Below are 25,823 nucleotides of genomic sequence, written 5' to 3'. Positions count from 1 at the left end.
TCTTACATATTTTACAAAGTTTTTCTCTACATTCCTTCTATGTTGATCGTAATGATCTTTCATGCTTTTGGACATGATTCATGGGGGGAGGCCAGTGATAGGGGCGAGTGGGACACGGAGGAAGCTGGGTCATCACCACAGACGGAGCAACCTGAACTGAACACTAATAAGAGGGCGTTGAACTTTAGCAGCGACGACGAGGACACGAGCACATAGTCTCTACTCTCGTTTACAAAAACCGTAGTTCGGCCGCTCTCTGGTTTCCTGTTTGATCACTTTACCTTACGCAATTATCTCTACTCTTATTTATGTGATTACAGATGCTATTTGGGTGTTATTTGTATTCTTATTTTGAACAAATGTGTGCGCTACTGGTTAAATTTTACTAAATTTTATGAAGCTACTGGTTAATATCTATGTCTGCCATGTATTTTCCATTCTCTTAATTGCAAGGTGTCCAATTTATTAGCATATTTCATCATAACTGTAATTCAACCAAAGATTATCAAGTATTCTTACCTTCCAAGCCAGATGTTTGCTTCATGTTAAGAAGATGATGAGGGCTAGCAATAGCATGCTGCTTGCTAGTTGGAAATCTGGTCTTGGCTACAGATTTGCCATTATTGTCTGCAGCACAAAGCAAGGAAATATACATATCAGTGTTGCTCTTAGAAGCTGGAAAGATCATTTTTCTTCCGACCGGAAACAAATGTACTAGTAAATTAGAACAAGCACAAATACTTCATATAAAGTAAGTGGAAAAGTGAGAATGCAATTCTTGCCTATGTTTTTGCAGAAGCTGACAACATTGCTACCACAGGTACAATCAATATTAACATCAGTCCATATTTCAAATTATTAACAGGCCAGAAATTTCAACAATCTTTTGTACACAAAATAGCGCCACCTAGCAGGTTTTTCCTTTCAACCATGAAATACATACTTATCCTCGGTTGTCGTCCGTTTCTCCGTCAAACACATAGCAAGCCGTGCAGATCAAATGGTCATGTATGAAAAGGGAATTGGTATCAGCATAGTTTGTACCATCCTACTGTCAACCAAGAGCAGACACACTACTTTAAACTTTCACTACTTTAAACTTTAGACCAGACGCACTGCTGTAAACTTTAGAGTAAATTTAGTTGAGGCAACACCAATGCATTTCACTTTATCGTGGAAAATGAATACAATGTCGCCTACTTTTTTTTGGAGTAGGCAAAGTTACCAGTTTGTTCATGCAAACTTTTCTAGTACATACCGGCAATACATTTGTAAGTAAGCCAAAGGTTAACAGTAGAACAAGAAGGTATACATATACTGCACAAGAATTATCTTTTTGTTCACCTCAACACAATGTAGTACAAAAATTACTAGAAAAACTATGCAAATAATCTGTGGAAAATGAGGTCCTAGACAAAGTGAGGCAATAGTAAGCATGCCCTTATCGAAGAAGCATATGTAGACTCCGATAATAGCCTCCTTTATTGGAAAGATCACCATTTTCCTGCACATGAACAACAATGGTCATGGCTTGACTCACATTTCAAAGTACCAAAGGTGAAGCAAGAAGCTGGTTCATGCAATTTTGTGTCTGCACTTTTCTTTTCATAACTTAACAAAATATGTGATGTAATCAGCCAAGATTATTAAAAAAATACCTAGGAGAAAGCAAAAAGTGAAGAGAGCTAACAAGGCTCTGTCAGATTGTTGTCCTGCACAAGAAACAAATTTTTTATTCCGCTCACTATATTCGCAAGTCAACCACATGCAAAAATCAACTTTTGTTTGATTTACTACCTCTATCCACTTGGCACATTTACGCCGATTGTGACCCTCCAACCTGCAATAGCCGCATTTTGAGTTTGATCTTTTCCGCTTCTTCTTCAGCCTTTTCTTCGGTGCACCTCGGCCTTGCACATGCACAGGATCTAGAACCTTCTCCAATTCTCCAGAATCAAGTCGTGCCATTTGAGGCAGCACCGGCCCATACCTCATGCATTCCTTGTGACCACTGGATGATTCCTTCCAATCATCTTGTACATTTAGAACCATCTTCAGATGCTCATACGCTTCAACAGATTGAGCTGCTGAGAAACATTTCGCGTGACTCAAGTTCCGTAGCTCACGATACCTCCTCGAGCTTGCCGAATAATCGTACATGCAGCTCTTTCTTGTCCCAGGACATGTGGCCTTTGCACTCATCGTCCACCCGATAGGAACACAACAACCGGGTAGTCGTTTTACTTCTAATAATCCCAATATGTAAAATATGTGGGAACATGGTGTGCCTAAGCATTCCAGCTTGCGGCAAGAACAAGAAATCCTCTCCGAACAACCTTCCTTTTTCTCATACTCCACTTGGAACTTCTCTCCTCTATGCTTCTTAGCCACAACAAATGTGGTCAAATCGTCTGTATCTAGTATCTCGCCGCTGAGAGTACAATTCCTGACAGCATCTGTGCTATATCTGACCAACACAAACATTGCAGGTGTGAAAACTTGTGCAGCGTGTTTCTCAAGACTAGAAGCATCCACCTCTGTAAATGGAACAGACTGCAAGGCAACAATGTCTAGCACCGCCTCATTTAGGCGTCGTGTCGAAAGGCAACGCTCATAGTGCTCTACCATTTTAAACAATGTCATGCTACCATCAAGATGCGTATGCAGAACAGAGTTTAGGCTCTCACTCCTTTGATTACTGCTCAATCCTAGGAAACAGCGTCCCACCGGATATGGAGCACACCACAACTTCCTCATCTTATACATCTGATGCAACCACGACTCCTCACTTGTTACTTTATTCCTTTCTAAGAAATCTACCCATTTGCTCTCATGCTCTTGTATGGAAGAACGATCATATATGAAAGATCTGAATTCTTCCTTCACCGCGTCATCACTCAGATGACGTACAATGTTCTCTTGAATGTGCCATACACACAGCTTATGAACCGTGTCAGACCAGACCACTCTGATTGCCCTCTGCATTGCCAGGTCCCCGTCAGTGATCACGGATATCGGGTGCTTATTGGCCATTGCTTTAGAAAAGGTCCGCAGCATCCACTCGTATGCCTCGCCTGTTTCGTGAGAAATAATACCACATCCAAAAATAACAGTGCTGCGGTGGTGATTCAGCCCAACAAAAGGCACAAATGGCAGATTGTACTTATTAGTCCGGTACGTGCTATCAAAAACAACAACATCGCCAAAAGCCTCGTAGTCACGCCGGGATTGACTATCAGCCCAGAACAATCCCTTCAAATGACCCTCTCGGTCAACCAAGTACTTGAAGAAAAAATCTGGATCTCTCTCCTGTCGCGCCATCATGTGACTAATCACAGTTTTGGCATCACCGGCAGCAACTGTTTCCTGCTTATATTGATTGCAGAAATTATATATGTCCCTTGTGGTGCATCCAACTTCATCATATCCACCGTACTGCATCATCAAGATATCCATGATTTTGTGTTTGCGGATCCCAGATATTTCCATCTCTACAATGTCCGCTTTCTGCTCGTCGCTGATTCTTCTGTGAGAACGCAGCAGACAAGCAAGATCCGGTGGGGCCAGAGGATGGGTGTGTTCATCGATGAAATCCTTCACAAACCACCGACCTGTTTCCTTTAGTTTTGCAATGACCAATTTGGATCGACACCCAACACGAGTGAGATGCCGTGGCCTCCTCTTCCTATCTTCTCTCTTCATGTGCTTCTCTTCTCGCGAACCTTGACGACTACAGACAAGTTTCCTCAGAATTATCTCCTGGTTGGCTTCATCCCACTCAACATAGCTTTTCCGCACACTAAAACCTTTCTCAAGACCATAGCTGTTATAGAACTCAAAGGCATCATCCTCACTAGCAAAAGTCTTGCTGACGATGTCATAGTACTCACGCGCAGACTGATCGCCCATGTCTTCCTGCGTATCACATACAAATTAGAAATTACTAGTTTTATCATGTCAAATAAACAATGAGAAAACTATGTGTTAACTGAAAATAGAAATAAGAAGTAAACACGAATCAAGCTAAATATTTTTGTTCCTATCTTTGAAGTTCAGAATACTTGCTAGTTGTCTTAGTTTTATCTGGCCGTTGTCCCTGCCCACAAGTGTATTTGTTTCTTGCTTGCTCTACAAGTGTTTGACGAATTGTCTAGCAGCACCATGTCACCTCTGTTGAAGGCATACAAGAGTGTGATGGAATGTGAGCATTGTGGACTGACAGGGCATGTAAAAGCCTTCTGTTGGGATCTCCATAGGAAGCCAAAAGGGCACGGCTCAGAAAATTGTCATGACTTAGATAATGGCAAGAACAATGAACAAATTAATATTCAAGGTTTATTTAATATGGCACTTGAGAAAGGATTGATTCCAGTTCTGATGAGTCATGATGAATTTAAATTATGGAAGCAAGTGAAACATGCAGCTATTAAATGAAGAAAATGGTACAATATTCAGAAGAGTTGAAATCTAAATTAATGTCTGCAACTTCTGAACGGTTTGGAGAAGGTTCTCTTTCACTATGTGCAGGAAGTGAGAATTACCCCTGGATTATCGACTCAGGTGCTACAAATCACATGACATGTTCACCAAGGAGATTCTTATCATATGCACCTCGGTCGGGGAAGGATAGGGTCAGGATAGCTGATGGATCTTCAGCTCCTATCATGGGCTGTGGGACTGTTAGGTGTACTTCATCCCTATCTTTAAGTCCAGTTTTGCATGTCCCAAATTTCCCCGTGAGTTTGTTATCTGTCAGTTCCATCACAAAATCTCTGAATTGCAGAGCTGTGTTTGAGCCTGCCTTCTGTGTATTCCAGGACCTGAAGTCAGGGAGAGTTCTTGGGACTGGAACTGAACGTGATGGTCTCTACTACCTTGACAATGAACTTACTCCATTGGCTCTTAGCGCAATGAGTATTTCTACAACCGATGAGTTTCTGTTACTGCACTACAGACTTGGGCATCCATCGTTTCAGTCCCTAGGACGTATGTGCAGAACTACATTGTCTATGAAAGGGCGCTGATAAATGGTGTGGTAAGGATCCACAGAGGAACGAATCCTGGTGTGATGATTTACATGCTACCACAGGCCCCTGGATGGTCTAAAGCGATGAGCTATCATGGTTGGGGAACAAGTATGATTACTTCTGGTGTTGTTACGGGACAGAAACACGAAAAACTACCCGAGTACTGTCAACTATGTTGCACTGCTGCCTTCATGTTTAAATCAAGCAACTGTGTCGCTTCCCTTTTGTGCCTCCTATTCTTGTCAAAGTTGTAACTCTGACTTACAAAGTTCTTGTGAAATTTCTATTTTTGCACTTGCAGGGATAGAATCATTTTCGAAACTAGCTATTCCATTTACTTTGAGGATAACGGAGGCACTCAGTATCATTCAGTACATACCAATCACTTTCAACTGGAAAACAATTGGGTTACTGTTACTCAAGAATCGAGCAGATATGGGTGGAATGTGTACCTTAGATGTGATTGAGGTGCTCTTCACTGTCAGGTAGAGACCACCGGCGCGGAGGTGGCAGTGGGTGCAGGGGCGACGCCGGCGCGGGGTTTCACCTGCCGAAGTGTGCGTCCACGAGGCCTACGAATCCGCCTCCGTCGCAGGCCGGTGGTTAGCACGCGCGACAGATGTATCCGGCCGTTGGCGCCGGCGCTGCAGGGGTTCCGCGGAAGGAGTGCCGCAGCGGAAGTTGTTCGGCGGCGGCAGGGGCGGCAGGGGAACGGCTAATGGTGCTCCGAATACACCTCCGTCGCAGGCCACTGGTCCGCGCGCGCCAGAGGTGTCCGGCCGTGGGCGCTGCCGCTGCAGGGGCTCCGCAGATGGGTTGCCGCAGCGGAAGGGGAACGGCTGCAGGTGCTCCGCGGCCGCAGTGATCGGCGGCGGCAGGGGAACGGCTGCAGGTGCTCCGCGGCCGCAGTGATCGGCGGCGGCAGGGATCGCCCAGGAAGCAGAGGAGAGGTCGAGAGGATCAGGGGAATGGCAGATGGAGCTACAGGTCGTGCGATGTGGGGCAGTTGCCATACAAAGTTACCACAATACCCTTAGAACATTAAATTAAAATACAAAAATGAAATGGCTATATCGGACGGCTATAATAAATTCTGGCGCTAGTACTGGGTAGTACTGGGTAGTACCTCCCAATCACCATAACACAGCTCGTCGAGTTTGGCTTTCAGGAAACGGTGAAATCAAGCGTTCATCTGCGTGCAGGAAAAATTGTGTTTGAGAAGCGTGCCAAACCGGCTTATCAATCAACCATTTTTTTAAAGCTCGTTGGAAGCGAGAAAATGCATTGTGAGCAACCAATTAGGCTCTCAGTTTCTTCTCTGGCCATTTTTGTTCCATACCGGGCGATCTCATGGTCACGAAGTCAATCCCGACGGCGCCCCCTTGTAGGATCGCACCCAGGGCCAGCGCCAAGGAGCTGAGCTATTGATTCTGCTGCGATCAGAACCAGACAATCACCGATTCAACATCTATCAGGTGCATCATACCTCCGAGTTGTAGCCATAATACTCCATGATGAAGCGGACCGGCCAAGCCTTATTTGATATACTCTCTCTATCTTAATTTACTAAAAATTTTTTGAAACGAGGCAAAAGCTTTGCCTTTCATTGGTTGATATAGGAGAAAAGAGTTGGCCGTTTATGAGGAAAACTGGCCGAAAAACCGTTACAACACGACACCACACACCAGCCCCGAGGCTGCGCTCCACACGGGTCGACGACCAGTCAGACCGACACCACACCTCAACGCAACAGGCGGAGGCGAAAGACCGGAGCCACTGCTCCAACAACCACACCGGCCCCAAGGCCCGAAGCAGATCCGCCGCCGCGCCGGTACGCACCTCCAGCCGCACGCCTCCTCGACCTCCAGACGCCAACCTCGCCGCCGAGCCCAGCCAGACCAGCCTTCGCGGCACGCATCGACCGCGCCCGCCCCGAGCGAAGCCGAAAACGTGCTGCCCCGAGATCTCCCTTGAGCCGGGAGAAGAAAGGAGCCCCGCCGCCACCTTCCCTGGGGCACGCACGGCTTTGCCGATGGCCCCTCCGGCGGCGGCGAAGCGGGGGAGGGTGGTGGGAGGCTGCAAGGAGCAGCGGCGGCTAGGGTTCCCCCGTGTCGCCAGAGGAGGGGTCGAACGGTTTCGTACTTCAAGCCGTAACACGCGTACCTAGGTCATCAATTTGATCCATATAATATAAATTATATAACACAAAAAAATATCATTAGAAAGTATAAAAACTAATGTTTCTACTAAAGTTTCTAATGGTATATTTTTGGCAATATATATCTTATGTTAGATTGATTAAATCGACGACCTAGGAACACGCGTAGGAACTAGTAAACTTGAACAGAGGGAGTAGTGTACTTTTAGTCTCCATTGAATAGTTAGTTAATTACATCGAAGAGTATACTGTATATAAAAGTGCATCCATTAAATTTGTTTTTATATTTTTTGTGCTTATGTACCATATGTTGTGTACTTGCAAACCATGTCTTCTACAAAATCGGGTTAGAAAGACTTTGCATTGACTAGATAGCTCTTGAGAGTGACAAGATGGAGAAGATTGATTATGAATATATCACTAAAAAGAACACTAAAAGAAAGATTTAATTCTTGGTTATTCAAAAAAATCATTTTATGGGCCTCATATTTAATTTCGCACGGGGGCCTTCAATTCCTGAAGACAGCGCTGTTCATGGATCCATTGATGGGCAGCATGCAGGACTTGTGGTAGTTCGCGGCCCAACCAGTAGATTTGCTGAAATTCCAGAGTAATTATTTTTAGAGCATCCAACTGACTAACCCCAACAGGTAAGATTTATAATACTCCATCCGCATATTATAATATAGATTTTTTAGATTAATAACAGGGGGTTACTCCTAACTCCATTGCATGAAGCCCATGCATACAATAAAATTAGGAAATCAGGGTCCCGTATTTGAATGGGCACCTGGGTGTCTCCTCTGGCAGAATATTTGATTGCGGACTGAAGAAGATCAGCAGACAAAACAAACATAAGTGCGGACAAGGGGTTTGCTTGCCCGACCCCTCTCTTGCACATGAACTGCTTGCTAAGAACACCTTTGAGGAGGACAAAGGAGGAACCAGAGGTGAGTAATTCCTTGATCTTCAGCGGTTGGATTCCTCGACTAGTTGCTTGGAATGAACTGCTTCAGTGGTTAGATTCAATCCAGTTGGTTCAGGGGACTGATGTGTTTCGTTGGAGCAATGGTGTATTCTCCGTAAGCTCCATGTACAAAGTATTATGCATTTCGACTTAGCCGGTCGTAAATAATAATAAAACATCTGGAAGATGAAGATACCGCTGAAAACAAAGGTCTTTGCATGATATCTTCGTCGAGGGGTGATTCTTACTAAAGATAACCTTGCAAAATATAACTGGCAAGGTTGTATGTGTGTTCTGTCACGAAGAAGAGACAATAAAACACCTTTCTTCAATTGCCGGGTTGCTAGGTCTATATGGTCAATCATTCAGATAGAGGTTCTACCTTGTACCCACCTCGTAGTATTGCAAATATTTTTGCAATTGGCTAAATGGGGTGGATTCTAGGTACAAAACGATTATCAAAGTGGGAGCGCTTGCAGTTGCATGGTCGTTTTGGCTATGTAAAAATGACAAGGTTTTTGATAACAAAAATTCTTCTATTATGCAGGTCATTTACCGGTGTACAACTTTGCTCCATTTTTGGTCGCCACTTTAGCTTTTGGAGGATCACGACATCTTTATAGATGTGTCTTCGCGGTTGGAGAATACGGCCAAGGAGTTTATTTCCTAACATAGGAGCCACAGGATCGAAGCCAATGGAGGTTTAGACTAGTTGGCTTTTTTCTTTTCGCTTTCACTTTATTCTTTGCTATATACTAGCAGGGCCGTCTTCAGGAATTTGGGGTCCCAGTGCCAGATGTAAAATATGACCTTTTTTTTTATAGAAGACATGTATATAATTAAAAAATATTTGCTGATCTAGACAACAAAACATTTGGTTTTTAAGATCCGTGAAATATAACTACAGAAAAAAAAAAGAGAAACTTAGAAACTATCAACATAAAATTCCAAGTTAGTTCTACCTTCTACAACAAGAAACTTTTATTTTAAGGTGTCATGGAGATCAAACTGAACAAAAGGAGCAGGACGTTTTTCTTTAGGAAGGAGCAGTACATGCTAACAACATCGCGTGCGGTGCAGGCCTAGCTAGCAAAGCAAAGAAGTGGAACGCTGCAGAACAAGTAGACATCATTTGATGGGCCTGATCACTTAAGCCCACATCCAGGCCCACTTAAAGTATCTTCTTCTCTACGCTGGACGGAAAGCTTCACTCGACCATTCATGGCGCCCCGTTCACCAAAAAGAACAGGCACGGCGCTGGCTGCTCCACTAGGCCGCTGGCGGCAAGGTAGGGAGTAGGTGGGGCGGAGCACCTTCTCCACCACCGGAGACCTAGGATGGCCGCTCCTATGGTGCGTTTGGCGATCCGGGGGCCCCAACATTTTGGCCTTTTGGGGCGTTGTGCCGTCGCACAGCTCGCACGCCCTCCTCGACGATCCTGTATACTAGACTATCAAACGGCCATGTGCATCCTGATTATGCAGAGGCTGGGTGTAATGCTTAAAACTTTTTAAATAATAAAGCGCTCTTTTGTCGAAAAAAATCCCTAGTTCATAGCCTCACAAAAAAATTCTCCAAAGTTCTTGCAAGAAGACTAGCACCGGTTCTTCCAAATATTGTTGGGGAAAATCAAGGAGCTTTTCTGAAGGGCCGTTCTTTGCACGATAATTTTAAGCTGGTTAGGGAGCCGACCAAGTTTTTGAGGAATAAAAAGTACAAAAGTATATTGCTCAAGATTGATATTACGAAAGCTTTTGACACTGTGGCTTGGCCGTTCCTGCTAGAAGTCCTTCAAAGGAATGGTTTTGGGTTTAGATGTAGGAATTGGATATCCATTCTTCTAGCATCAACCTCTACAATAATTCTTTTAAATATGACCCCATGGCCGACAATTTGGCATGTAAGAGGTTTAATGCAAGGGAATGCCATCTCACTGATGCTCTTCATTATCATAGTGGATGCTCTCAGCCTTTTGTTTGCAAAGGCTGAAGCTTTAGGCATCATATCTCCTTTTCCAGCCGGTCGTGAAATACCCCGACGCCTCTCGGTTTATGCCGATGATGTGATCATTTTTCTTCAAGCTCGGCCTCTGAAGCAGGAGCAAACATGTTCAAGAGCTCCATCTCTCAGATTTTTGGCGGTCGTGAGCTCGCAGAGGAAACGTGTACAATCCTTAACTGCAAAATTGCTGAGCTACCGATACCTTACCTTGGTCTTCCACTTCATCACAGAAAGGTGAGGAAAGAGGACTTGCAAGTTATAATTGACAAGATCAGGCGTAGATTGGCTTCGTGGAGAACTTTCATGCTCACCCAAGGTGGGAGATTGATTCTTGTCCAATTAGTTCTAAGCGCAATGGCTATTTTCACCTTATGCCACTAGATCCTCCACCATGGATTTTTTAAGCAATTGACAAGATCAGAAGAGGTTTTCTGTGGAAGGGAACGGATGCTATGAGCGGAGGGCAGTGCCTCGTCAATTATCCTACAGTTTGCCGTCCGAAAACTATGGAAAGTTTAGGAGTACTGAACTTTGAAATAATGAGCGTTGCCTTGCGAGTTAGGTGGGCTTGGAGTCTCACAACATAGGCAGGAAAGCCATGGCGGGAACTTGCTTCACCCATGGATGAGAAGGTTAGAGGAATGTTCAATGCGGCGGCAAGGATTGAAGTTGGTAATGGAGAGAAGTGCTTCTTCTAATTGGACAAATGGCTAAATGGGATGACAATCGAACAAATAGCACCTGCCATTTACAAGACGATCCATCCAAACATTAAAGCCAGGAGCACGGTTGCGGATGCTATTCGCAATGGTAGATGGATGGATGACATCAACAGACCACTTACAATCCAAGCTTTCTCACAAATCCTAGCTATTTATGAAGAGATTAGAAACTTTCATCTACATCAAGATGTTGAAGATAATTGGACTTGGCTTTGGGAAGCAAATGGGAGTACACAACAAAATCAGTCTACATTGCGCATTTGCCTGTTCAGTTTCTTTTGACTTGGCTAACAGATTTGGAAATCGTGGGCGCCTCTTCGATGCAAAGTTGCGGTATGGTCGTTCATCAGGGGGGAATTTGGACAGCTGACACACTCGAAAAAAGAGGGCTACCACATAACGATAAATGTGTGTTTTGTAAAACTGAAGAGGAGAACGTCCAACATCTGTTCCTAGGTTGTGCGGTCGTCAGCATTATTTGGGGTTCATTTCTAAACTGGGCGGGGCTTAGCAGAGTTGCTCCTTCGACGAATCTGAATCCCAGGTTGCGGTGGCTTCACGCGAGCAGCAATCTTCAGAACCCGGACAAGAGTAAGTTCAATACCTTAGGGTGCATTTGGTAGACTGGGTCTAATTCGTGGCTCATTGGCGCAGCCGTGCAAGCACACTTGGGCGTTCAAAACGAGCCATGGGCTGTAATTAGCCTGTTGTTTGGTAGGTCGGCCTGTATCGGCTGGGCCAAAAAGGACTTTCTCTTTATTTGCCTGCAGCCAACCCCAAATCTCGATGGAGATAATATTAGGCCTGTTTGGTACCATCCAGCCATGTCTACGGTTACCTCTTCTCTACGACGGGTAGCCTTACCATGCTATCACCTCCCATCACACAGCAATCATAGTTCATGATATTTGCAATCAGTTGACAAAATCATCCCTAGCTACGAATGGTAGTTCATAACACGATTCGCTAGCTACTACGAATTGCAGTTTATCATAACGGGGCCGTTCAACAAACGGGGATCAAAAAGGGTTCGAGAAACAGGGGATCATAGGGGTTCTTCTTCGTCTTCTTCATTTCTTCTTCTTCACTTCTTCTCAGATGGTGGTGTTGCCTCTGGCTTCCCACATTGCGTCTGCTCAGTCTTGCCTCTTCACCTTCCAGGTATCATTGTCGCCTGCTTCCACGCCATGCCCGGTCGCTACTTCATCAAAAGTGACAACCTCTTCGAAGAACTCATCCTCGCCCCAACTAGGATCCAGTTGTGAAGAATGCAGCAAGCAAGGACCAACTTTACCTGAGTGTCAAACGTGTGGAACGGTTTCTGGTCAAGGACCTTGAACCTGTTCTTCAATGCAACAAAGGCCCTCTCAATGGTGACTCTAAGGCTTGAGTGTCTGAGATTGAACAACTCTCTCGCATTCAGAGGTCGGTGATTCGCAGAGAACCCGTTGAGGTGGTACCTTGTTTTCCTGAAGGGAGGTAGAATTCCATGTCGGCATGTATATCCAGCATCTCCAAGGTAGAACTTACCGTCAGGGATTTGCAACCCATCAGGCCTTGACAAACTGTCGGCCAGGATGCTGGCATCATGAGCTGAACCCTCCCACCCAACAAGCACGTAGGTGAATCTCATATCCAAATCCACAGCTGCTAGCACGCTCTGGCTGATGTAGTGCTTTCTCCCGCGGAATGCTGCAGACATTGATCTCGGTACCTTTGCAGTAACATGAGTACCATCAATAGCCCCAATGCAATCTTGTAAAAAGATTAGCACACAATCATGTTTCTGACAGTAGCACACATCTGATAGGTAGAAGGAACATGATTTTGTACTCACCCTGAAATAGGGGAACCACCTGTAGTTGTTCTTGTCTTGGTTGGTGTGTTCATTGATGTTGGCTTGATCATTTCACCTCTGAGCTTCCCAATTGCGTACAACACCTGCTGGAAGTACCGAGAGATAGTCTCCGTGGATCGCCTGAATGTGTTATGGATGACTCTGAACCTCTGGTTATGACCGACGACATGAAGAAATATTGCGACTTGTTCTTCGACAGAGGGATGCATCCGTCAGCAGTCCTCTTTCCCTGAACGTTTTCACAAGTGCATAGAAAGGGGCTCTTCTCATCCGTAGCATCTGGATGGCCTCTACGTTGTTGCAGTTGTAGATGTTGTTTAGGTTGGCAATCCTCTCCTGATTTCGGTGTATCATAGGTCCGTAAGTCACACGAGGATAAGCAACATGCCTAACTGCTCTCTTGTGCACCATCAGGATCCAGGCTTGTACGCAAATGATGAGTGCTGCGGCGTGATACATAAGCTGGAGCTGGTCGGTCTACTCAAACAAGATCTATGCATTACGAACGGTCTTATCGAACCCAACCAGTTCTACGAACATGAATCGAACACTACAGTAGAGCAGATGAGTTTCCCCTTACCTCTGTCATGGCGGACGATGGACACGGCCGAAAGCCGCCGCAGATGTGCGCAGGCTCCGCCGCGGTTGGAGAAGAGGACCCTGGTTCGTCGCCGGAGACCGAAGGTAGATGCGCGCTGCCAGATCTGGGTCGCCGCCGCCGCTGGTGCGGAAATTGGGGGAATGAAAAATTTGGGAGGGGGCTAATGGAGAGGGTAACCGAAGAGGGAGGTTACCCCTACCTTTGCCGCGCAACGCTGCTGGGATTTCAGCTTCTCCCACCATGCCGAGGCGAAGCTCCCGCGCGAACGGCGTTGTCGATTTTCGTCTCGTCAGGTCTGGCCCTGGAGAAACTGTCAAACCGGGCGTTCCTTCGGAGCCTATCCCAATGGTGCTTTAAAACCCGTGCTATGCAAGAACGCAAGTGCGTCCAGGAAACCAAACGACCCGAAATTTGCTGGGCCGATGAGCCAAGGGGCACCCAGGCTACCAAACGCGTCCTTAGCGATGCTCACGTCCTGGAGTATCTGCACGAACGAAATAGACGGGTTTCAGAAACGAGCACAAAAGCATGCAACAAATCATCTCGCAGATTAAAACGGAGGCGATCCAGTGGGCGTTGGCTAGCCGAGGTCGTTTCAGTATCTCCATGGCTGTGGATACAAGCTAGTTGCAGGTTGTAGGTACAGGCTAGTTAAATTCCTGTTTTCAGGTTGTTTTCTACTTTGAGAAGGTCAGTCTTATTTCTAGCAGTTTTGTTAGCTAGTTGCATTTTCTGAACCTGCCTTCTCTGTTGTATCCGTGTTGGTCGTGTACTCTTGCCTTTGGGCTGTTTTTCTTCTATTTATTTTTTCACATGCAGTTCTCTTGCATGGTTCGAAAAAGAAAATCAGTGTGTCCGCCCGTATTTTGTTCAACTTTGAGCTAAATACCAGTAAAGCTTGCTAATTTTAAACAAGGTTTAAAATAGCGTGCTAAATGAAATAGCGTCGGCCTCCTTCAAACGCTATGGACGCTATATCGTGCTAATTTCGTGCTATATTTCAAATAGCGTTTTGAAAAAATATTAAATATAGTCTAAAAATAAAGAATTTCGCTAAAAAGGTTGGATATTTAGTCCAAAAAATGACTGAATCATACATACATAACCACATACAACAAATATATCTCTAATTTTTCAGAAAGCTAACATCAGTATTCCACAAGGCAACAACATAATACAAATTCTTTATTAAGAATCATCAGCGCTAGCGATATTAAGTTCTAATCTAGAAAAGGAACCAACATATTGTAGTTCATCACCACGAAAAAGTGAAAGCAACTTAGATTGAAAAAATAGCGCGCTAACGCTATGAAGTTTTAGCACGATATATCATGCTATTTCACAAATAGCGCCATAGCGAGCAAAATTACTAAAATTTAGCGTAGACCCTCCAAATATGCTATTGCGTGGTATTAGCGAAGAAATAGCGCGCTATTTTAAACCTTGATTTTAAATGGATTTGCTAGGTCTCATGTGACTGAGAATTCTTTATGTCTCAGTGCAGAGGCGTGCGATTTACTTCATCGTGACAATTTCGTCAGTACACAGTGAGACAAATAGTAAAGCGCTCGACTGTTGAGGGCTTGAGGCGCTCCCCTTATTCCTGATTGTTCATTCAATATGCCCTGAACAATATCCATTTCCCCCCTTCGCTGAAACATGTTTGGTTCCCTATATTCCCCTAATGAAGGGCTTATTCTTCACATGATACTAGATAAAGGTGTTTCAGTTTTACATATGAGTTCGCGTTAACTTGCCATAGGCGTTATTCCACCATGACATGCTGCTGCCTGCTGGATAAGGTTTCCTAGTTTTCTCAAGGACTTATTTCTCGTTTATTCTGAAATAACCCTGGACTATCTTGGTTGTATAGAGAAAACTTGTGTATACATTATAGGAAGGCAAAATGGCACCAACATAAATTTGTATATACCTAGGGTGGTATGAAAAGAATTGCATTAACCAAGGGCGGAATTGTCTTTTACTACGTATACACTTAGCGGAGCTCCATAAGGTGAAGTTAAGAGAAAGACATACAAGTATCTGAAGCACCATATCCAATCTTGAAAAATATATCAATCGCATGTATGCACCTAAGACTTCTTGCCTCTGGTGATAACATATTGAATTCTATGAACCTAAGACCTAACTAACTAATTCACCCAAAATGTTAAGTTGAAGAAGATTGCCACCAAATAGAGGCTGAGCTACATGGATCCCTTTATTTTCAAAAATATGAAAAACCATATTTTAGAGTTTAAAAAAAATCGGGAAACAATCCTAGATGTATTCAATGATGTATATAGCACATCCCATGTTTTTTTCATATTTTTTTGAAGATTATAAATATGATTTTCAATTTTTCAAAAATAAAGGGCTCTCTATAGATCAGCTTCCGTTTGTCCGTACTCGCCAAACAATTCAATCCCACATTACCACGTATATGAACATTAATTTAGCATGACCATGGAAAGCTTTGTCTTTTTCGTCAGAACTATGGACAGCTTCAGGTATTAACTGTTTGAACTATCGCACAGTTCATCAGAATAATTGAGGAGCAACAGAAATCCCTCTGCTAATCACTATACAAGTGAGTGTAAAATGAGTAACAAGTAATGGAATGTTAATAGTTTGACTATGTATTTAGTACAATATATATAGCATGGCCACTGATGGCTACAACCGTTTTCTGCGACTCATATATGAACATCAGCAGCAGAGAGGCAGGGAGTGAGAACGAACTACAAAGGAATGTCGAGGCCTTTCCCCACTTCGAAACCAATTATCTCAAGAACACCTTTGTTCAAAATCTGAAATCAAAGCCCCCCAAAAAAATGCATCAATCATTACACATGCAATGAAGCACTCGAATTATAGCACCACTTTTGGGAGAGAGCTTGTGATAATTCATAATTCCTTACCAGCTCAACGATGAAGGTCCCGATGAGGCCCATCATGCAGGCCCTGGAGTTCCAGACCTCCGCGGTCTTGGTGAATCCTAGGAACGGCTCACTGAGCTTAGGCTGCGCCCTTGGCACTTGAACCTGACAAAAGGACCGAAGATTAAGTAACTTAATTACCTATATTTCTGAGCCCTACACATGAAACAAGCACTCAAATAAACGAGGACGGATGTGGCATCGCTGAATGCAGAGGCCGAGATCCCGGGAGCACCTACATCCTTCATCTAGGAAAACAAAACAAGAATTGAGAAAGTAAGAAAGAAGGCAGCCATGCAACTTACTCCTGCAGGAATCTTCACAGCCCTGACTCTGAAACTTGTAGTTCTTGGTGAGCAGGTAGCACCATTCTTCTGGAATCTGTGGCTGCGAAGGGTTTGAACTGACAGGAGAGATGGTGGGCAAACTGTGGAGATCACGGCCATTGCTATTGCTCCTTCTCTGTTCTCTCCCTGTGTTCGTGTGTGTGTTTGCGTTTCCTCTTTCTGTTGGTTGTTATCCTCTTGCTCAAATGAACGTACACCAACCACGGCTAGAGGCTTGCCAGTTGCCACCCGTCAAGGTGCATCTTTCAACATGCACCTCGAGTTTCTCCGGTATCCTCCGTGGACACACCTGGGCCACAAAGCTTGCCTGGGAATTCTGCCCTAGAAACTTGTTTCCTAAAGTCACCATGTCGAAACTTTTGCTGCGGTACTCTCTGAACTGATAAGGCTAGTTGTGCGCATCCTGTTTATGCACCACACGTGCTGAACGACGATTTGGCCTGGATCCTTGGTAATGGAATCTATTTTCCAAAAGTACACAGATTCATGACAATTCCAGGGAGAAGACATCCAATATATTTTAACTACTCCCTCCTGGTTTTAGTTCATTTTCGTTCAAATTTTAACTAAAACCTTCACACTTATCTTCATTAATACAACAACTGAACAAGCAATACTGGACAATTTCAGGGACAAGACATCATGTTGTCTGTCGCATTTATATTTTGATATGTACAAGTAACATGTACAGATTTAAACCTAAACACGGCACTCTTAGTTACACTCATTTTGACTCACTACTGAGAGAAAATAGCAGAGCTTATATCATTCCATCAGGATGAACATGAGCTTCTCAGTTCTTGCGTGTGCTAATAATATACAGATAAATACATTTGCTCTGAGGCAGAACTTAAGAAACAGAGTTTTGTTGTGCTCGCAACACCATTTCTTCAGTTGTGGTGCCTATGATCTCATTGGCACGCTTCAACGGAGCACATAATATCCTTCCAATCGAGTCCTGAGGAGCACAAATTCCTTTTTTAGCATGTAAGAGGATACTACCTAGGAATAGACTGTAGTTTGAATGGTATTTATTCAGAGAACGACTGTTCACAAAAATGGTGGAAAATTCCCTGCTATGTAATGAGCATGTAAGGTATATGTATATCCATATGGAACTCCAATTATTCCCATTTTGTTCTAAAAGCACTAACATGACAGGAAAAAAATAGGAAGCAAAGACAACTGTGGGACATGCACCCTAGGTAGCTACTTTTATAACTTGAAAAGGTTTTAACCGCCACACACGTAACCACACATAGAAATAAGTTCCAGCACCCCAAAACTATCCAAGCTGATCCAAATTTCAACTGTCGACTTCGGTAGAGAGAGGTCCTTGCTAGATAGTTGGATCAGAATGAATTGGTAGAAAGATTTACCCGATGAATGATACCAAGCTTCTCTAACTTCTTTACAGCATCATGGACATCAAAATTGCACTCAGCGCCAAACTCCTCTTTAATTAGCTCTTCACATTGCAAATCAAGATCCTGGAGGAAACCAACACATAAATAAAATATTGTAACGTTCCTAAGTTCACATTGGTGGGTCCTAAGATAGAAAAGAAATATATGAACGAATTTTGTTACATAAGCCCACATATCTGTGCCAATGATGACCGAGAAATTTCATGTTGCAATAACCTTGTACAAACAGTGATCTGTGGTTACCATGATTGGGCATCTAATATCTGATCAGGACAATAGTTTTATTTCAATATCTGATCTGCTAAGGATGTTGGTTTCCAGTTTTCATAAATGAGCATGGATGACCCATCAATAAATAACTAAGTGGGATCCCATCTAAGTGCCACTTGTAGTATATTTTGCTTTTTTTAGTGTAAATTTTAACACCAAAATTTAAACTAGAAAAACAAAATGCACTATAAGTGAAATCCCGGTGGGATCCCACCTTGACACCCTATAAATAACACCTACACAGATACCATGCACAGGGGTGGATCTCTGTCCTAACCATTGATGATGTTGCACGCTGATGACATGGAGAAGCATTGGAAACAGAACGCAAACTCAGGATAACACATGCTATAAGGTCAAGGTGTCATATATTGCAAGAAAGCATTGGCCTTGTACACTACTCCCTCCATTCCAATGAATATGGTACTTTTTTCCACAGATGTGTTTGACCATGAATTAAACCATGTATGAAAGGAATATTTGATATAAATTTGGTATCCTTGGAAAGTGTTTCTCAATACGTATCTAGAAATATCAGTTATGTACTATATAATCGACATATCAAATGCTCGTGCGCCTTATTCATTGAATGGAGGGAGTAGAAGATGTTAGAATTTAGATATATAATTGTATATTGTATTTTCCCCACCTGTTAGGGGGTTTCCTGCATATTAGCACATCTGTACGTGTATATATATGTGGCCTTTGGCCCTCATGGAATACAATCTGTCTATTCCTAACAGAAGACAACAGCTACACGAGCTGAAGTTAAAATGCAGAAGGGAAAACAAGAATTGGATAAGTAATGAAAAAATGACGTGATAGAAGAGATACCAAAAACGACAAAGCTGATACAAATACTAAAAGAGATAAAAGGAAGTCATGTCGCATAACACTAGGTATACATTCTTACTTGTATAGTTGCCTTCCCTTGCTCCATTAAAATATAGTAACAAATTATGACCTCTTTGACCTGTGTGAAAAAACAATGGAATATCAGTACACATCACATCTTAGATATAGGTAAAACTTGTACTGCAAGATAATCATTCATTTGTTTCATACTTCTTGTTGTATCACATCATCACATAAATGAAGAAGTGTTCCTTTCCCACTATCAAGCTGCTTGTCATACATTGACTTCGTAATCATGTTCTGATATAATGTCATATTTGCCTGAAACCTGTATCACAATAAATGAACACGTGGCATACTACCAATGATAAATATTTACAAGATCATACTTAGTACAGTAGATTAAAAAATTGCGCATACAAAGATTAGCAAGCTTTTAGCAGCAATTGTTCACAGAGCAATGTGTGAGCCTTCTAAGGATGTTACCCTCTTCAGAGAATGATATTTATCGATGCCTGAGACTGAAAGAAATCAATACAGAACTTACGTGAAGTAGATCTTAGCACAATATCCAATCACACCAGACATGATTGCAATTACAACCCATACATCAGCTTTCGGCATTTCAAGAGAACCAACAAGCGTGACCTGCAAGTAACAAGCAGTTGAAACAGTAAAGTATTGCTATAAAATCATCTAGGGAGAACCAATATAGTGGGAACATACCAAACCAATAACAGCAGAAACAAGAAACTTGACCCAATCCATTGGTGTTAAAGTGGGGTTCTTCTTCTCTGGCTACAAAATAAGTTCCAGCTTCAGGTCCACAGCAACAAACCACTGAGAAAAAGGAGAAACTAAAAAGACGCTGAATACATATGAATTATCTTACAAGAACAATTTCCATGTCAGCCATTGGAATGTTTTTGAAATGCTTTACAAATATTCCACGGTCAGGCTTAGTTTTCGTGCCAGCCCTCCTGTACATATAATAATTATATAACAATAGTAACCAGAAATTAATATCGCTATATTAACACTTACTGATTAATACAAGAAATTTTCATGAGTATACAGCTTCGGTAAAAACCTACCTGTAAACCACAATCATCCTATCAAATGTAGGTTCTTGAATTGTCATCTTATGCGTCAGGTTTTTTATGCTGTTACAAAAAAGATAGGACTTCATAAAATTAAGTCCAACTGTACTCTACCAAATTTTACCGATAAAAATATTTCACCTTAGCTCAATTTTTTCGAGCCGGATGCGCTCAACAAATAGCTCTTGTTCTTCTGAGTCTTCAATAATTTCGTCTGTCTTCTTAATATCACGTCTTGGCTTTGACTGCGGTTTCTTCGAGAATAATCTATCAATTCTATACATAAAAAAATCATCACTACCATGAATTACAAGTTCACAACAGTTCTGTAATCTGGATTAGACTTGTTTGAAGAGGTAAAAGATGTTCAAACAAGTTTAGTACCTCGTAAAGCTTAGCAATGACCTCCAAACTCGGGATATGATTACATCGATTTTCTCCATGACAAAGTAATCAGTTGTACGGTCGATCCCAACGCCACGACGGAAGACAATATACTACAAGGTAAACAATATGGAATATAATTGTTGAAACATATAGTGCATCTTTCCTAAACTACTTTGGGTGTGCTGGTTTGTGCATACAATTCAATGTGGTATCAGAGCCAAGAGGTCGTGAACTCAAGACCCAGCCAGTGCTCTATGAATAAAAATAGTTGCGGTTTACATTGTCAAGCTTCATGCACTAGCCAACGCAACTTATCATGCGCTACTAATTATAACTCCCTCGAATTAGAAATATAATCCATGCGATCAAGAGAAATTGGCAAGTTAGTTAGCAAGGCACGAAGATTACCTTATCAGCAAATGAAGGCAGATTGGCATGTGGGTGCTCTTTAAAGTATGTTGTCAACAACTTCTTGTCTAGCTATATTTGAAGGGAAGAAATTCAGTGCACTGAACATGTTCTTTCTTATGCTTACATGGAAAGGCTATAATTCTGAACCTTAGATTCATCAACTGTGATGGGAAGGTTCAAAAGATATCGCCCAGACTGCGCAACATCATACTCTTCATCAGATAACAACTTGAAGTTGCTCTTTTCCATTATCTGCTTGATACAGTGAATCCAAATGGTCGCAGCTTAATTATCCAGCAAACTAAATACTCCTTCCCTTCCAAAAAAATCTTCTCAACTTTGTCTAAATACGGAGGTATATAGATATGTTTTAGCTATAGATTCATCCGTATATAGAAAAAGTTGCGAAGCTTTTTTAGGAATGGAGGGAGTAGTAAATATGGCAAAAACTTCATTACTATGATGTCAATTAGGCATCTGTTATCATCAATCCATTAGTTTCTTAGTTCAAATGCCAAAAGGTAATTACGTCAGTTTCCTATCAATGCAATTTCCAACCCCACCTTTCCGAGGAAACTCAGAAAGCAAACCAACTTCAACTGAACCCAATTGCCCAATGAACACAGAAAGGAAATGAAAACTATCTTTCCAAAAACAATCATGCATTTTGAAGCAAAATTCAGCCAACAAACCAGGGAAGAAGTACCAGCCAAAAGTACTGAGGATATAGTGACAAAACACCCCAAATTATACCTTTGTAGTTTTTATGGAAAAGCAGTACGGGAAGTATGGAGGCCTCAAATGCCTGATATTCAAACTTCACATCTCATGAATGTTTTTCTCCCCAGAGTGTCAAGGTTATCTCTGAGTTTTCTGGCATGTACATGTTATATAGGACTTTCAAAAATAATATTGCACTCAACTTTTCTTTTTGTGAAGATTGAATGAAACAACAGATACAAAACCAAGGGAGGTCTACATGAATCAGGACAGGAGAAATATATCAAACCTACTACATTAAGCAACCAAATTTACATGTGAATATAAATCCATGAAGACATACCATCTACTCTAAGAGGATGAAATAGGACAGTGAAGTTATAGCTCAATGGTACGAGACTAAGTATATGAAGAATACTGTGTTCCACAAGGGGACCTATGGTATGAACAACATTTTAGTGTGCCAACCTGGAAAAGATATGTCATGAAGTTGAATTCAAGAGTATCAATCTCATGAGATGGCAGATTCTGCTGCTCCAGCCTCTTCTCACCAGAAACAGGATCAAACAGAGAGTACAGTTGCTGTAACGAACAGAGCACATTAAGATATAAGAACCTTGGCCTAGCAACATAAGGAAATCTCGATTGATAGAATCAAATGGAACGATCACCTACCATTAGATCCTCAAACTGCAAGAGATACCAAGCCCGGATGGTGTACTCCACCTTCTTGCACAGCTTCAAGAACTCATTACGATCCAAATCATGCTCTAAGCAGAAATTAAAAGAAATGGAATGAATTATGGGGAAGAGTCCAGCTTACGGTATTTCTTCATCTAAAGCATGAATGAACACAGAGGCATTGATAATGATCAATACTCCGTACAACACGCGTGCTACTAATATCCTCTAAGAGCCTATCATTTGTAGTTGTGTATGTCTAGTTGGGGATCATAAATGAAGAACTTATAAGCTTCCTGGATTTATAAGGGGAAAATTGAATAGAGGACACCGTTATTTTCAGGTCTTGAACAGTTTTTTCTCTAATTAACATTTCCGCAACATTAGAGGTTGTACGTAACCAGACTTTTCCTCTAATTCAATTTTTTTTTGCCAATACAATCTGTATGTGTCAATGTCGGACATTGATATGCCAAAAAAATAAAAAATAGGCTGAACTTGAACCAGATTTAACACAGGCAACAGTTGTTGACCGAACAGATTCAGCATAGCTATGTATAGCAACAGATCAAGTTTAACTCAGAAAAGGGTCAACGTAAGAGGCCACAAAACGACAGGTGTAACCACATGTTTAACACACAACAAGTCCAACTAGCAAGTAACGATTTGCATATATCCCCATAACATTCAGCGCTACTTTTTGGGATTTTTGACCTCCAACTTGCGAGTTGTTTCTTCATGGCTTTATTAGGCTTAGCAACAACTTTTGAGTCCTTATGCATAGCAGCATCCAGTTCCAGACCCAATAGCTTCTTGCTGCTACCATATCACAAGATGGAAAGCGAGGGAGGCGGTGACCCAAACTAATCCGGTCGCTTCTAGCGTGCGTTAAGATGGGTTACTTACCAATGAGTTCGGCGAGCTTCATGACGAGCTTGGGCTTGATGATGGGGATCACCGCCTCCCTCTCCATCCGCACCACCTCCCTAGCCACCCCGTCCTTCCTCACGTCCCCAATCGTCATCCCCGCCTCGGCCTCCTGCTTCTCCTCAGCCGCCGAGTCCATACAGACAAGACCGGCGGCAGCACGCGCGTATAGAGCGAGGGTTTGGCCGTTTGGGGGAGGTTCGTATTCCGGCGACGGGGTGGAGAAGCGGCGGCGGAAAAGAAAGCGAAAAGGAGTTTGGGAATGCGATGAGGGGAGACAGAGAGAGTCGCTGTACGGTCCACGTCGCGTCCGTGTGCCAAAGGAGGTAGGGCACAGCTGGAGCTGGTGGTGCGCCATGGGGTGGACCTAGCTAAATTATTGTGCATCGGGGACCACGTGGCGACAACGACGTCTGTCCGAGTGCTTGGGCAAGCAAGTCGATAGGTATGCGGCAGAAAAAGCAAAAGGAATTCGAAAAATAAACTTTTGGCAAAATAAATTTACAAATCTAAGCTTTTTAGCAGCGTTTGTCGCTAGTGCACCGGCCATCCGCAATCGACCAGCAAGACGGTAAAGTCACGTAATTTCTTTCGCATTGCTAGTTGGTTGTGTCTGCGGCTTGTCATGGCTAATTTGCGTGTAGAAATTCATGGATAACCATGATTAATTAGTTGGTGAGGGCTTCATGGTTGACATGATTAATGAGGATGTCCATGAGGACGATGGTGTGGACACTCAAGATGAGACTCAACAAGAAGTCTAGTGCATCGACAATCATCATTGTTTGGGAACGATGGCTTCTCCATGGGAGAGGGCATCACCCAAGCCACATCCGCGACACTAGCCGCAATACTTGCCACAACCGTTTTCAAGGACAATAAGGTGAGCCAAAGGACCGCGAGCTACACCATCAAAGAGGACAAGTTGCTATGTCGTGCTTGGATGCTGATTTCACAAGATCCACTATGCGGTGCCGAGCAAAAGGGAGTTGCATATTGGCGACGGGTGGGAAAGTACTTCTATGAGCGTACGAAGTTCCCGCCAAACCCCTTCTTTAGTGATCGAAAAGATCTCTCCCTTTCGAAGAGATGGGGCTTCAACCATGCCGAGTGAAACAAGTTCTAAGGTTTGTGCGATATGGTGAAGAGAAGAAAAATAAGCGGGCTCACGACCATTGACTTGGTAACACTCTACCTCTCTTGTCAATGTGCATTGCATATATGTGGGCATGTGTCATGGATTGTCGTGCATATGTGTAGGTTGTTCACGCCTTAGAGCACTTCAAGTCGGCCAATGATAACAAGGCGTTCATATTAAGCCATTGTTGGATGGATCAAGGATACCAAAAAGTGAGAAACTAGCTATGCCTTTTGGAAAAAAAAACTCGAGGAGGTGAAGAAGAAGGGCAATGGCAACACGTCAACAGACGGTGCCATCGACCTTGACAACAGAGGTGGCGCAAACAGAAAGAGGCCACCACAAAGAGCTTTATTGATCTCTGATACGCGTGAAGCACACGTCCGTTGGAAACCCCAAGAGAAAGGTGTGATGCGTACAGCAGCAAGTTTTCCCTCAGTAAGAAACCAAGGTTATCGAACCAGTAGGAGTCAAGGAACACGTGAAGGTCGTTGGTGACGGAGTGTAGTGCGGCGCAACACCAGGGATTCCGGCGTCAACGTGGAACCTGCACAACACAATCAAAGTACTTTGCCCCAACGTAACAGTGAGGTTGTCAATCTCACCGGCTTGCTGTAAACAAAGGATTAAATGTATAGTGTGGAAGATGATATTTGTTTGCGAAGAACAGTAAAGAACAAGTATTGCAGTAGATTGTATTTTAGATGTAAAAGAATGGACCGGGTCCACAGTTCACTAGTGGTGTCTCTCCAATAAGAAATAGCATGTTGGGTGAACAAATTACAGTTGGGCAATTGACAAATAGAGAGGGCATAACAATGCACATACATATCATGATGACTACTATGAGATTTAATCGGGGCATTACGACAAAGTACATAGACCGCTATCCGGCATGCATCTATGCCTAAAAAGTCCACCTTCGGGTTAGCATCCGCACCCTTTCCAGTATTAAGTTGCAAACAACAGACAATTGCATTAAGTATGGTGCGTAATGTAATCAACACAAATATCCTTAGACAAAGCATTGATGTTTTATCCCTAGTGGCAACAGCACATCCAGAACCTTAGAACTTTCGGTCACTGTCCCAGTCTCCCAGATTCAATGGAGGCATGAACCCACTATCGAGCATAAATACTCCCTCTTGGAGTTACAAGTATCAACTTGGCCAGAGCCTCTACTAGCAACGGAGAGCATGCAAGAACATAAACAACACATATATGATAGATTGATAATCAACTTGACATAGTATTCCATATTCATCGGATCCCAACAAACACAACATG

The 25,823-nt window shown here is 42.9% G+C and overlaps 3 protein-coding genes across 3 annotated transcripts; 1 reads left to right on the top strand and 2 right to left on the bottom strand.

Moving 5' to 3' along the window:
- Window positions 1-4,387: 4,387 nt before the first annotated feature.
- LOC124656163 lies at window positions 4,388-6,064 on the top strand. The gene is made up of 4 exons (XM_047194956.1): window positions 4,388-4,736; window positions 4,818-4,986; window positions 5,513-5,584; window positions 5,775-6,064. The coding sequence occupies exons 1-4, from the start codon at window positions 4,431-4,433 to the stop codon at window positions 6,062-6,064; spliced, it is 837 nt and encodes a 278-aa protein (XP_047050912.1). The 5' UTR covers window positions 4,388-4,430.
- Window positions 6,065-15,931: 9,867 nt separating this feature from the next.
- LOC124653710 (light-harvesting complex-like protein OHP1, chloroplastic) lies at window positions 15,932-16,816 on the bottom strand. The gene is made up of 3 exons (XM_047192775.1): window positions 16,579-16,816; window positions 16,256-16,378; window positions 15,932-16,144 (listed from the first exon to the last, which is right to left on the bottom strand). Exons 1-3 carry the CDS (start codon window positions 16,717-16,719, stop codon window positions 16,076-16,078), a joined length of 333 nt encoding a protein of 110 aa, XP_047048731.1. The 5' UTR covers window positions 16,720-16,816; the 3' UTR covers window positions 15,932-16,075.
- A 428-nt stretch (window positions 16,817-17,244) lies between these two features.
- LOC124653709 lies at window positions 17,245-23,649 on the bottom strand. Its single transcript, XM_047192774.1, has 15 exons — window positions 23,378-23,649; window positions 22,466-22,560; window positions 22,259-22,372; window positions 21,218-21,322; window positions 21,068-21,139; window positions 20,657-20,769; window positions 20,414-20,548; window positions 20,267-20,335; window positions 20,065-20,152; window positions 19,899-19,970; window positions 19,720-19,820; window positions 19,383-19,500; window positions 19,231-19,290; window positions 18,000-18,110; window positions 17,245-17,578 (listed from the first exon to the last, which is right to left on the bottom strand). Exons 1-15 carry the CDS (start codon window positions 23,535-23,537, stop codon window positions 17,471-17,473), a joined length of 1,521 nt encoding a protein of 506 aa, XP_047048730.1. The 5' UTR covers window positions 23,538-23,649; the 3' UTR covers window positions 17,245-17,470.
- Window positions 23,650-25,823: the final 2,174 nt, after the last annotated feature.

Source organism: Lolium rigidum, chromosome 5 (genome assembly GCF_022539505.1).
Source record: "Lolium rigidum isolate FL_2022 chromosome 5, APGP_CSIRO_Lrig_0.1, whole genome shotgun sequence".
Classification (NCBI taxonomy): domain Eukaryota; kingdom Viridiplantae; phylum Streptophyta; class Magnoliopsida; order Poales; family Poaceae; genus Lolium; species Lolium rigidum.
Note: the sequence above shows the minus strand (reverse complement) of the source record. Positions and strands in the feature narration are given on the sequence as shown.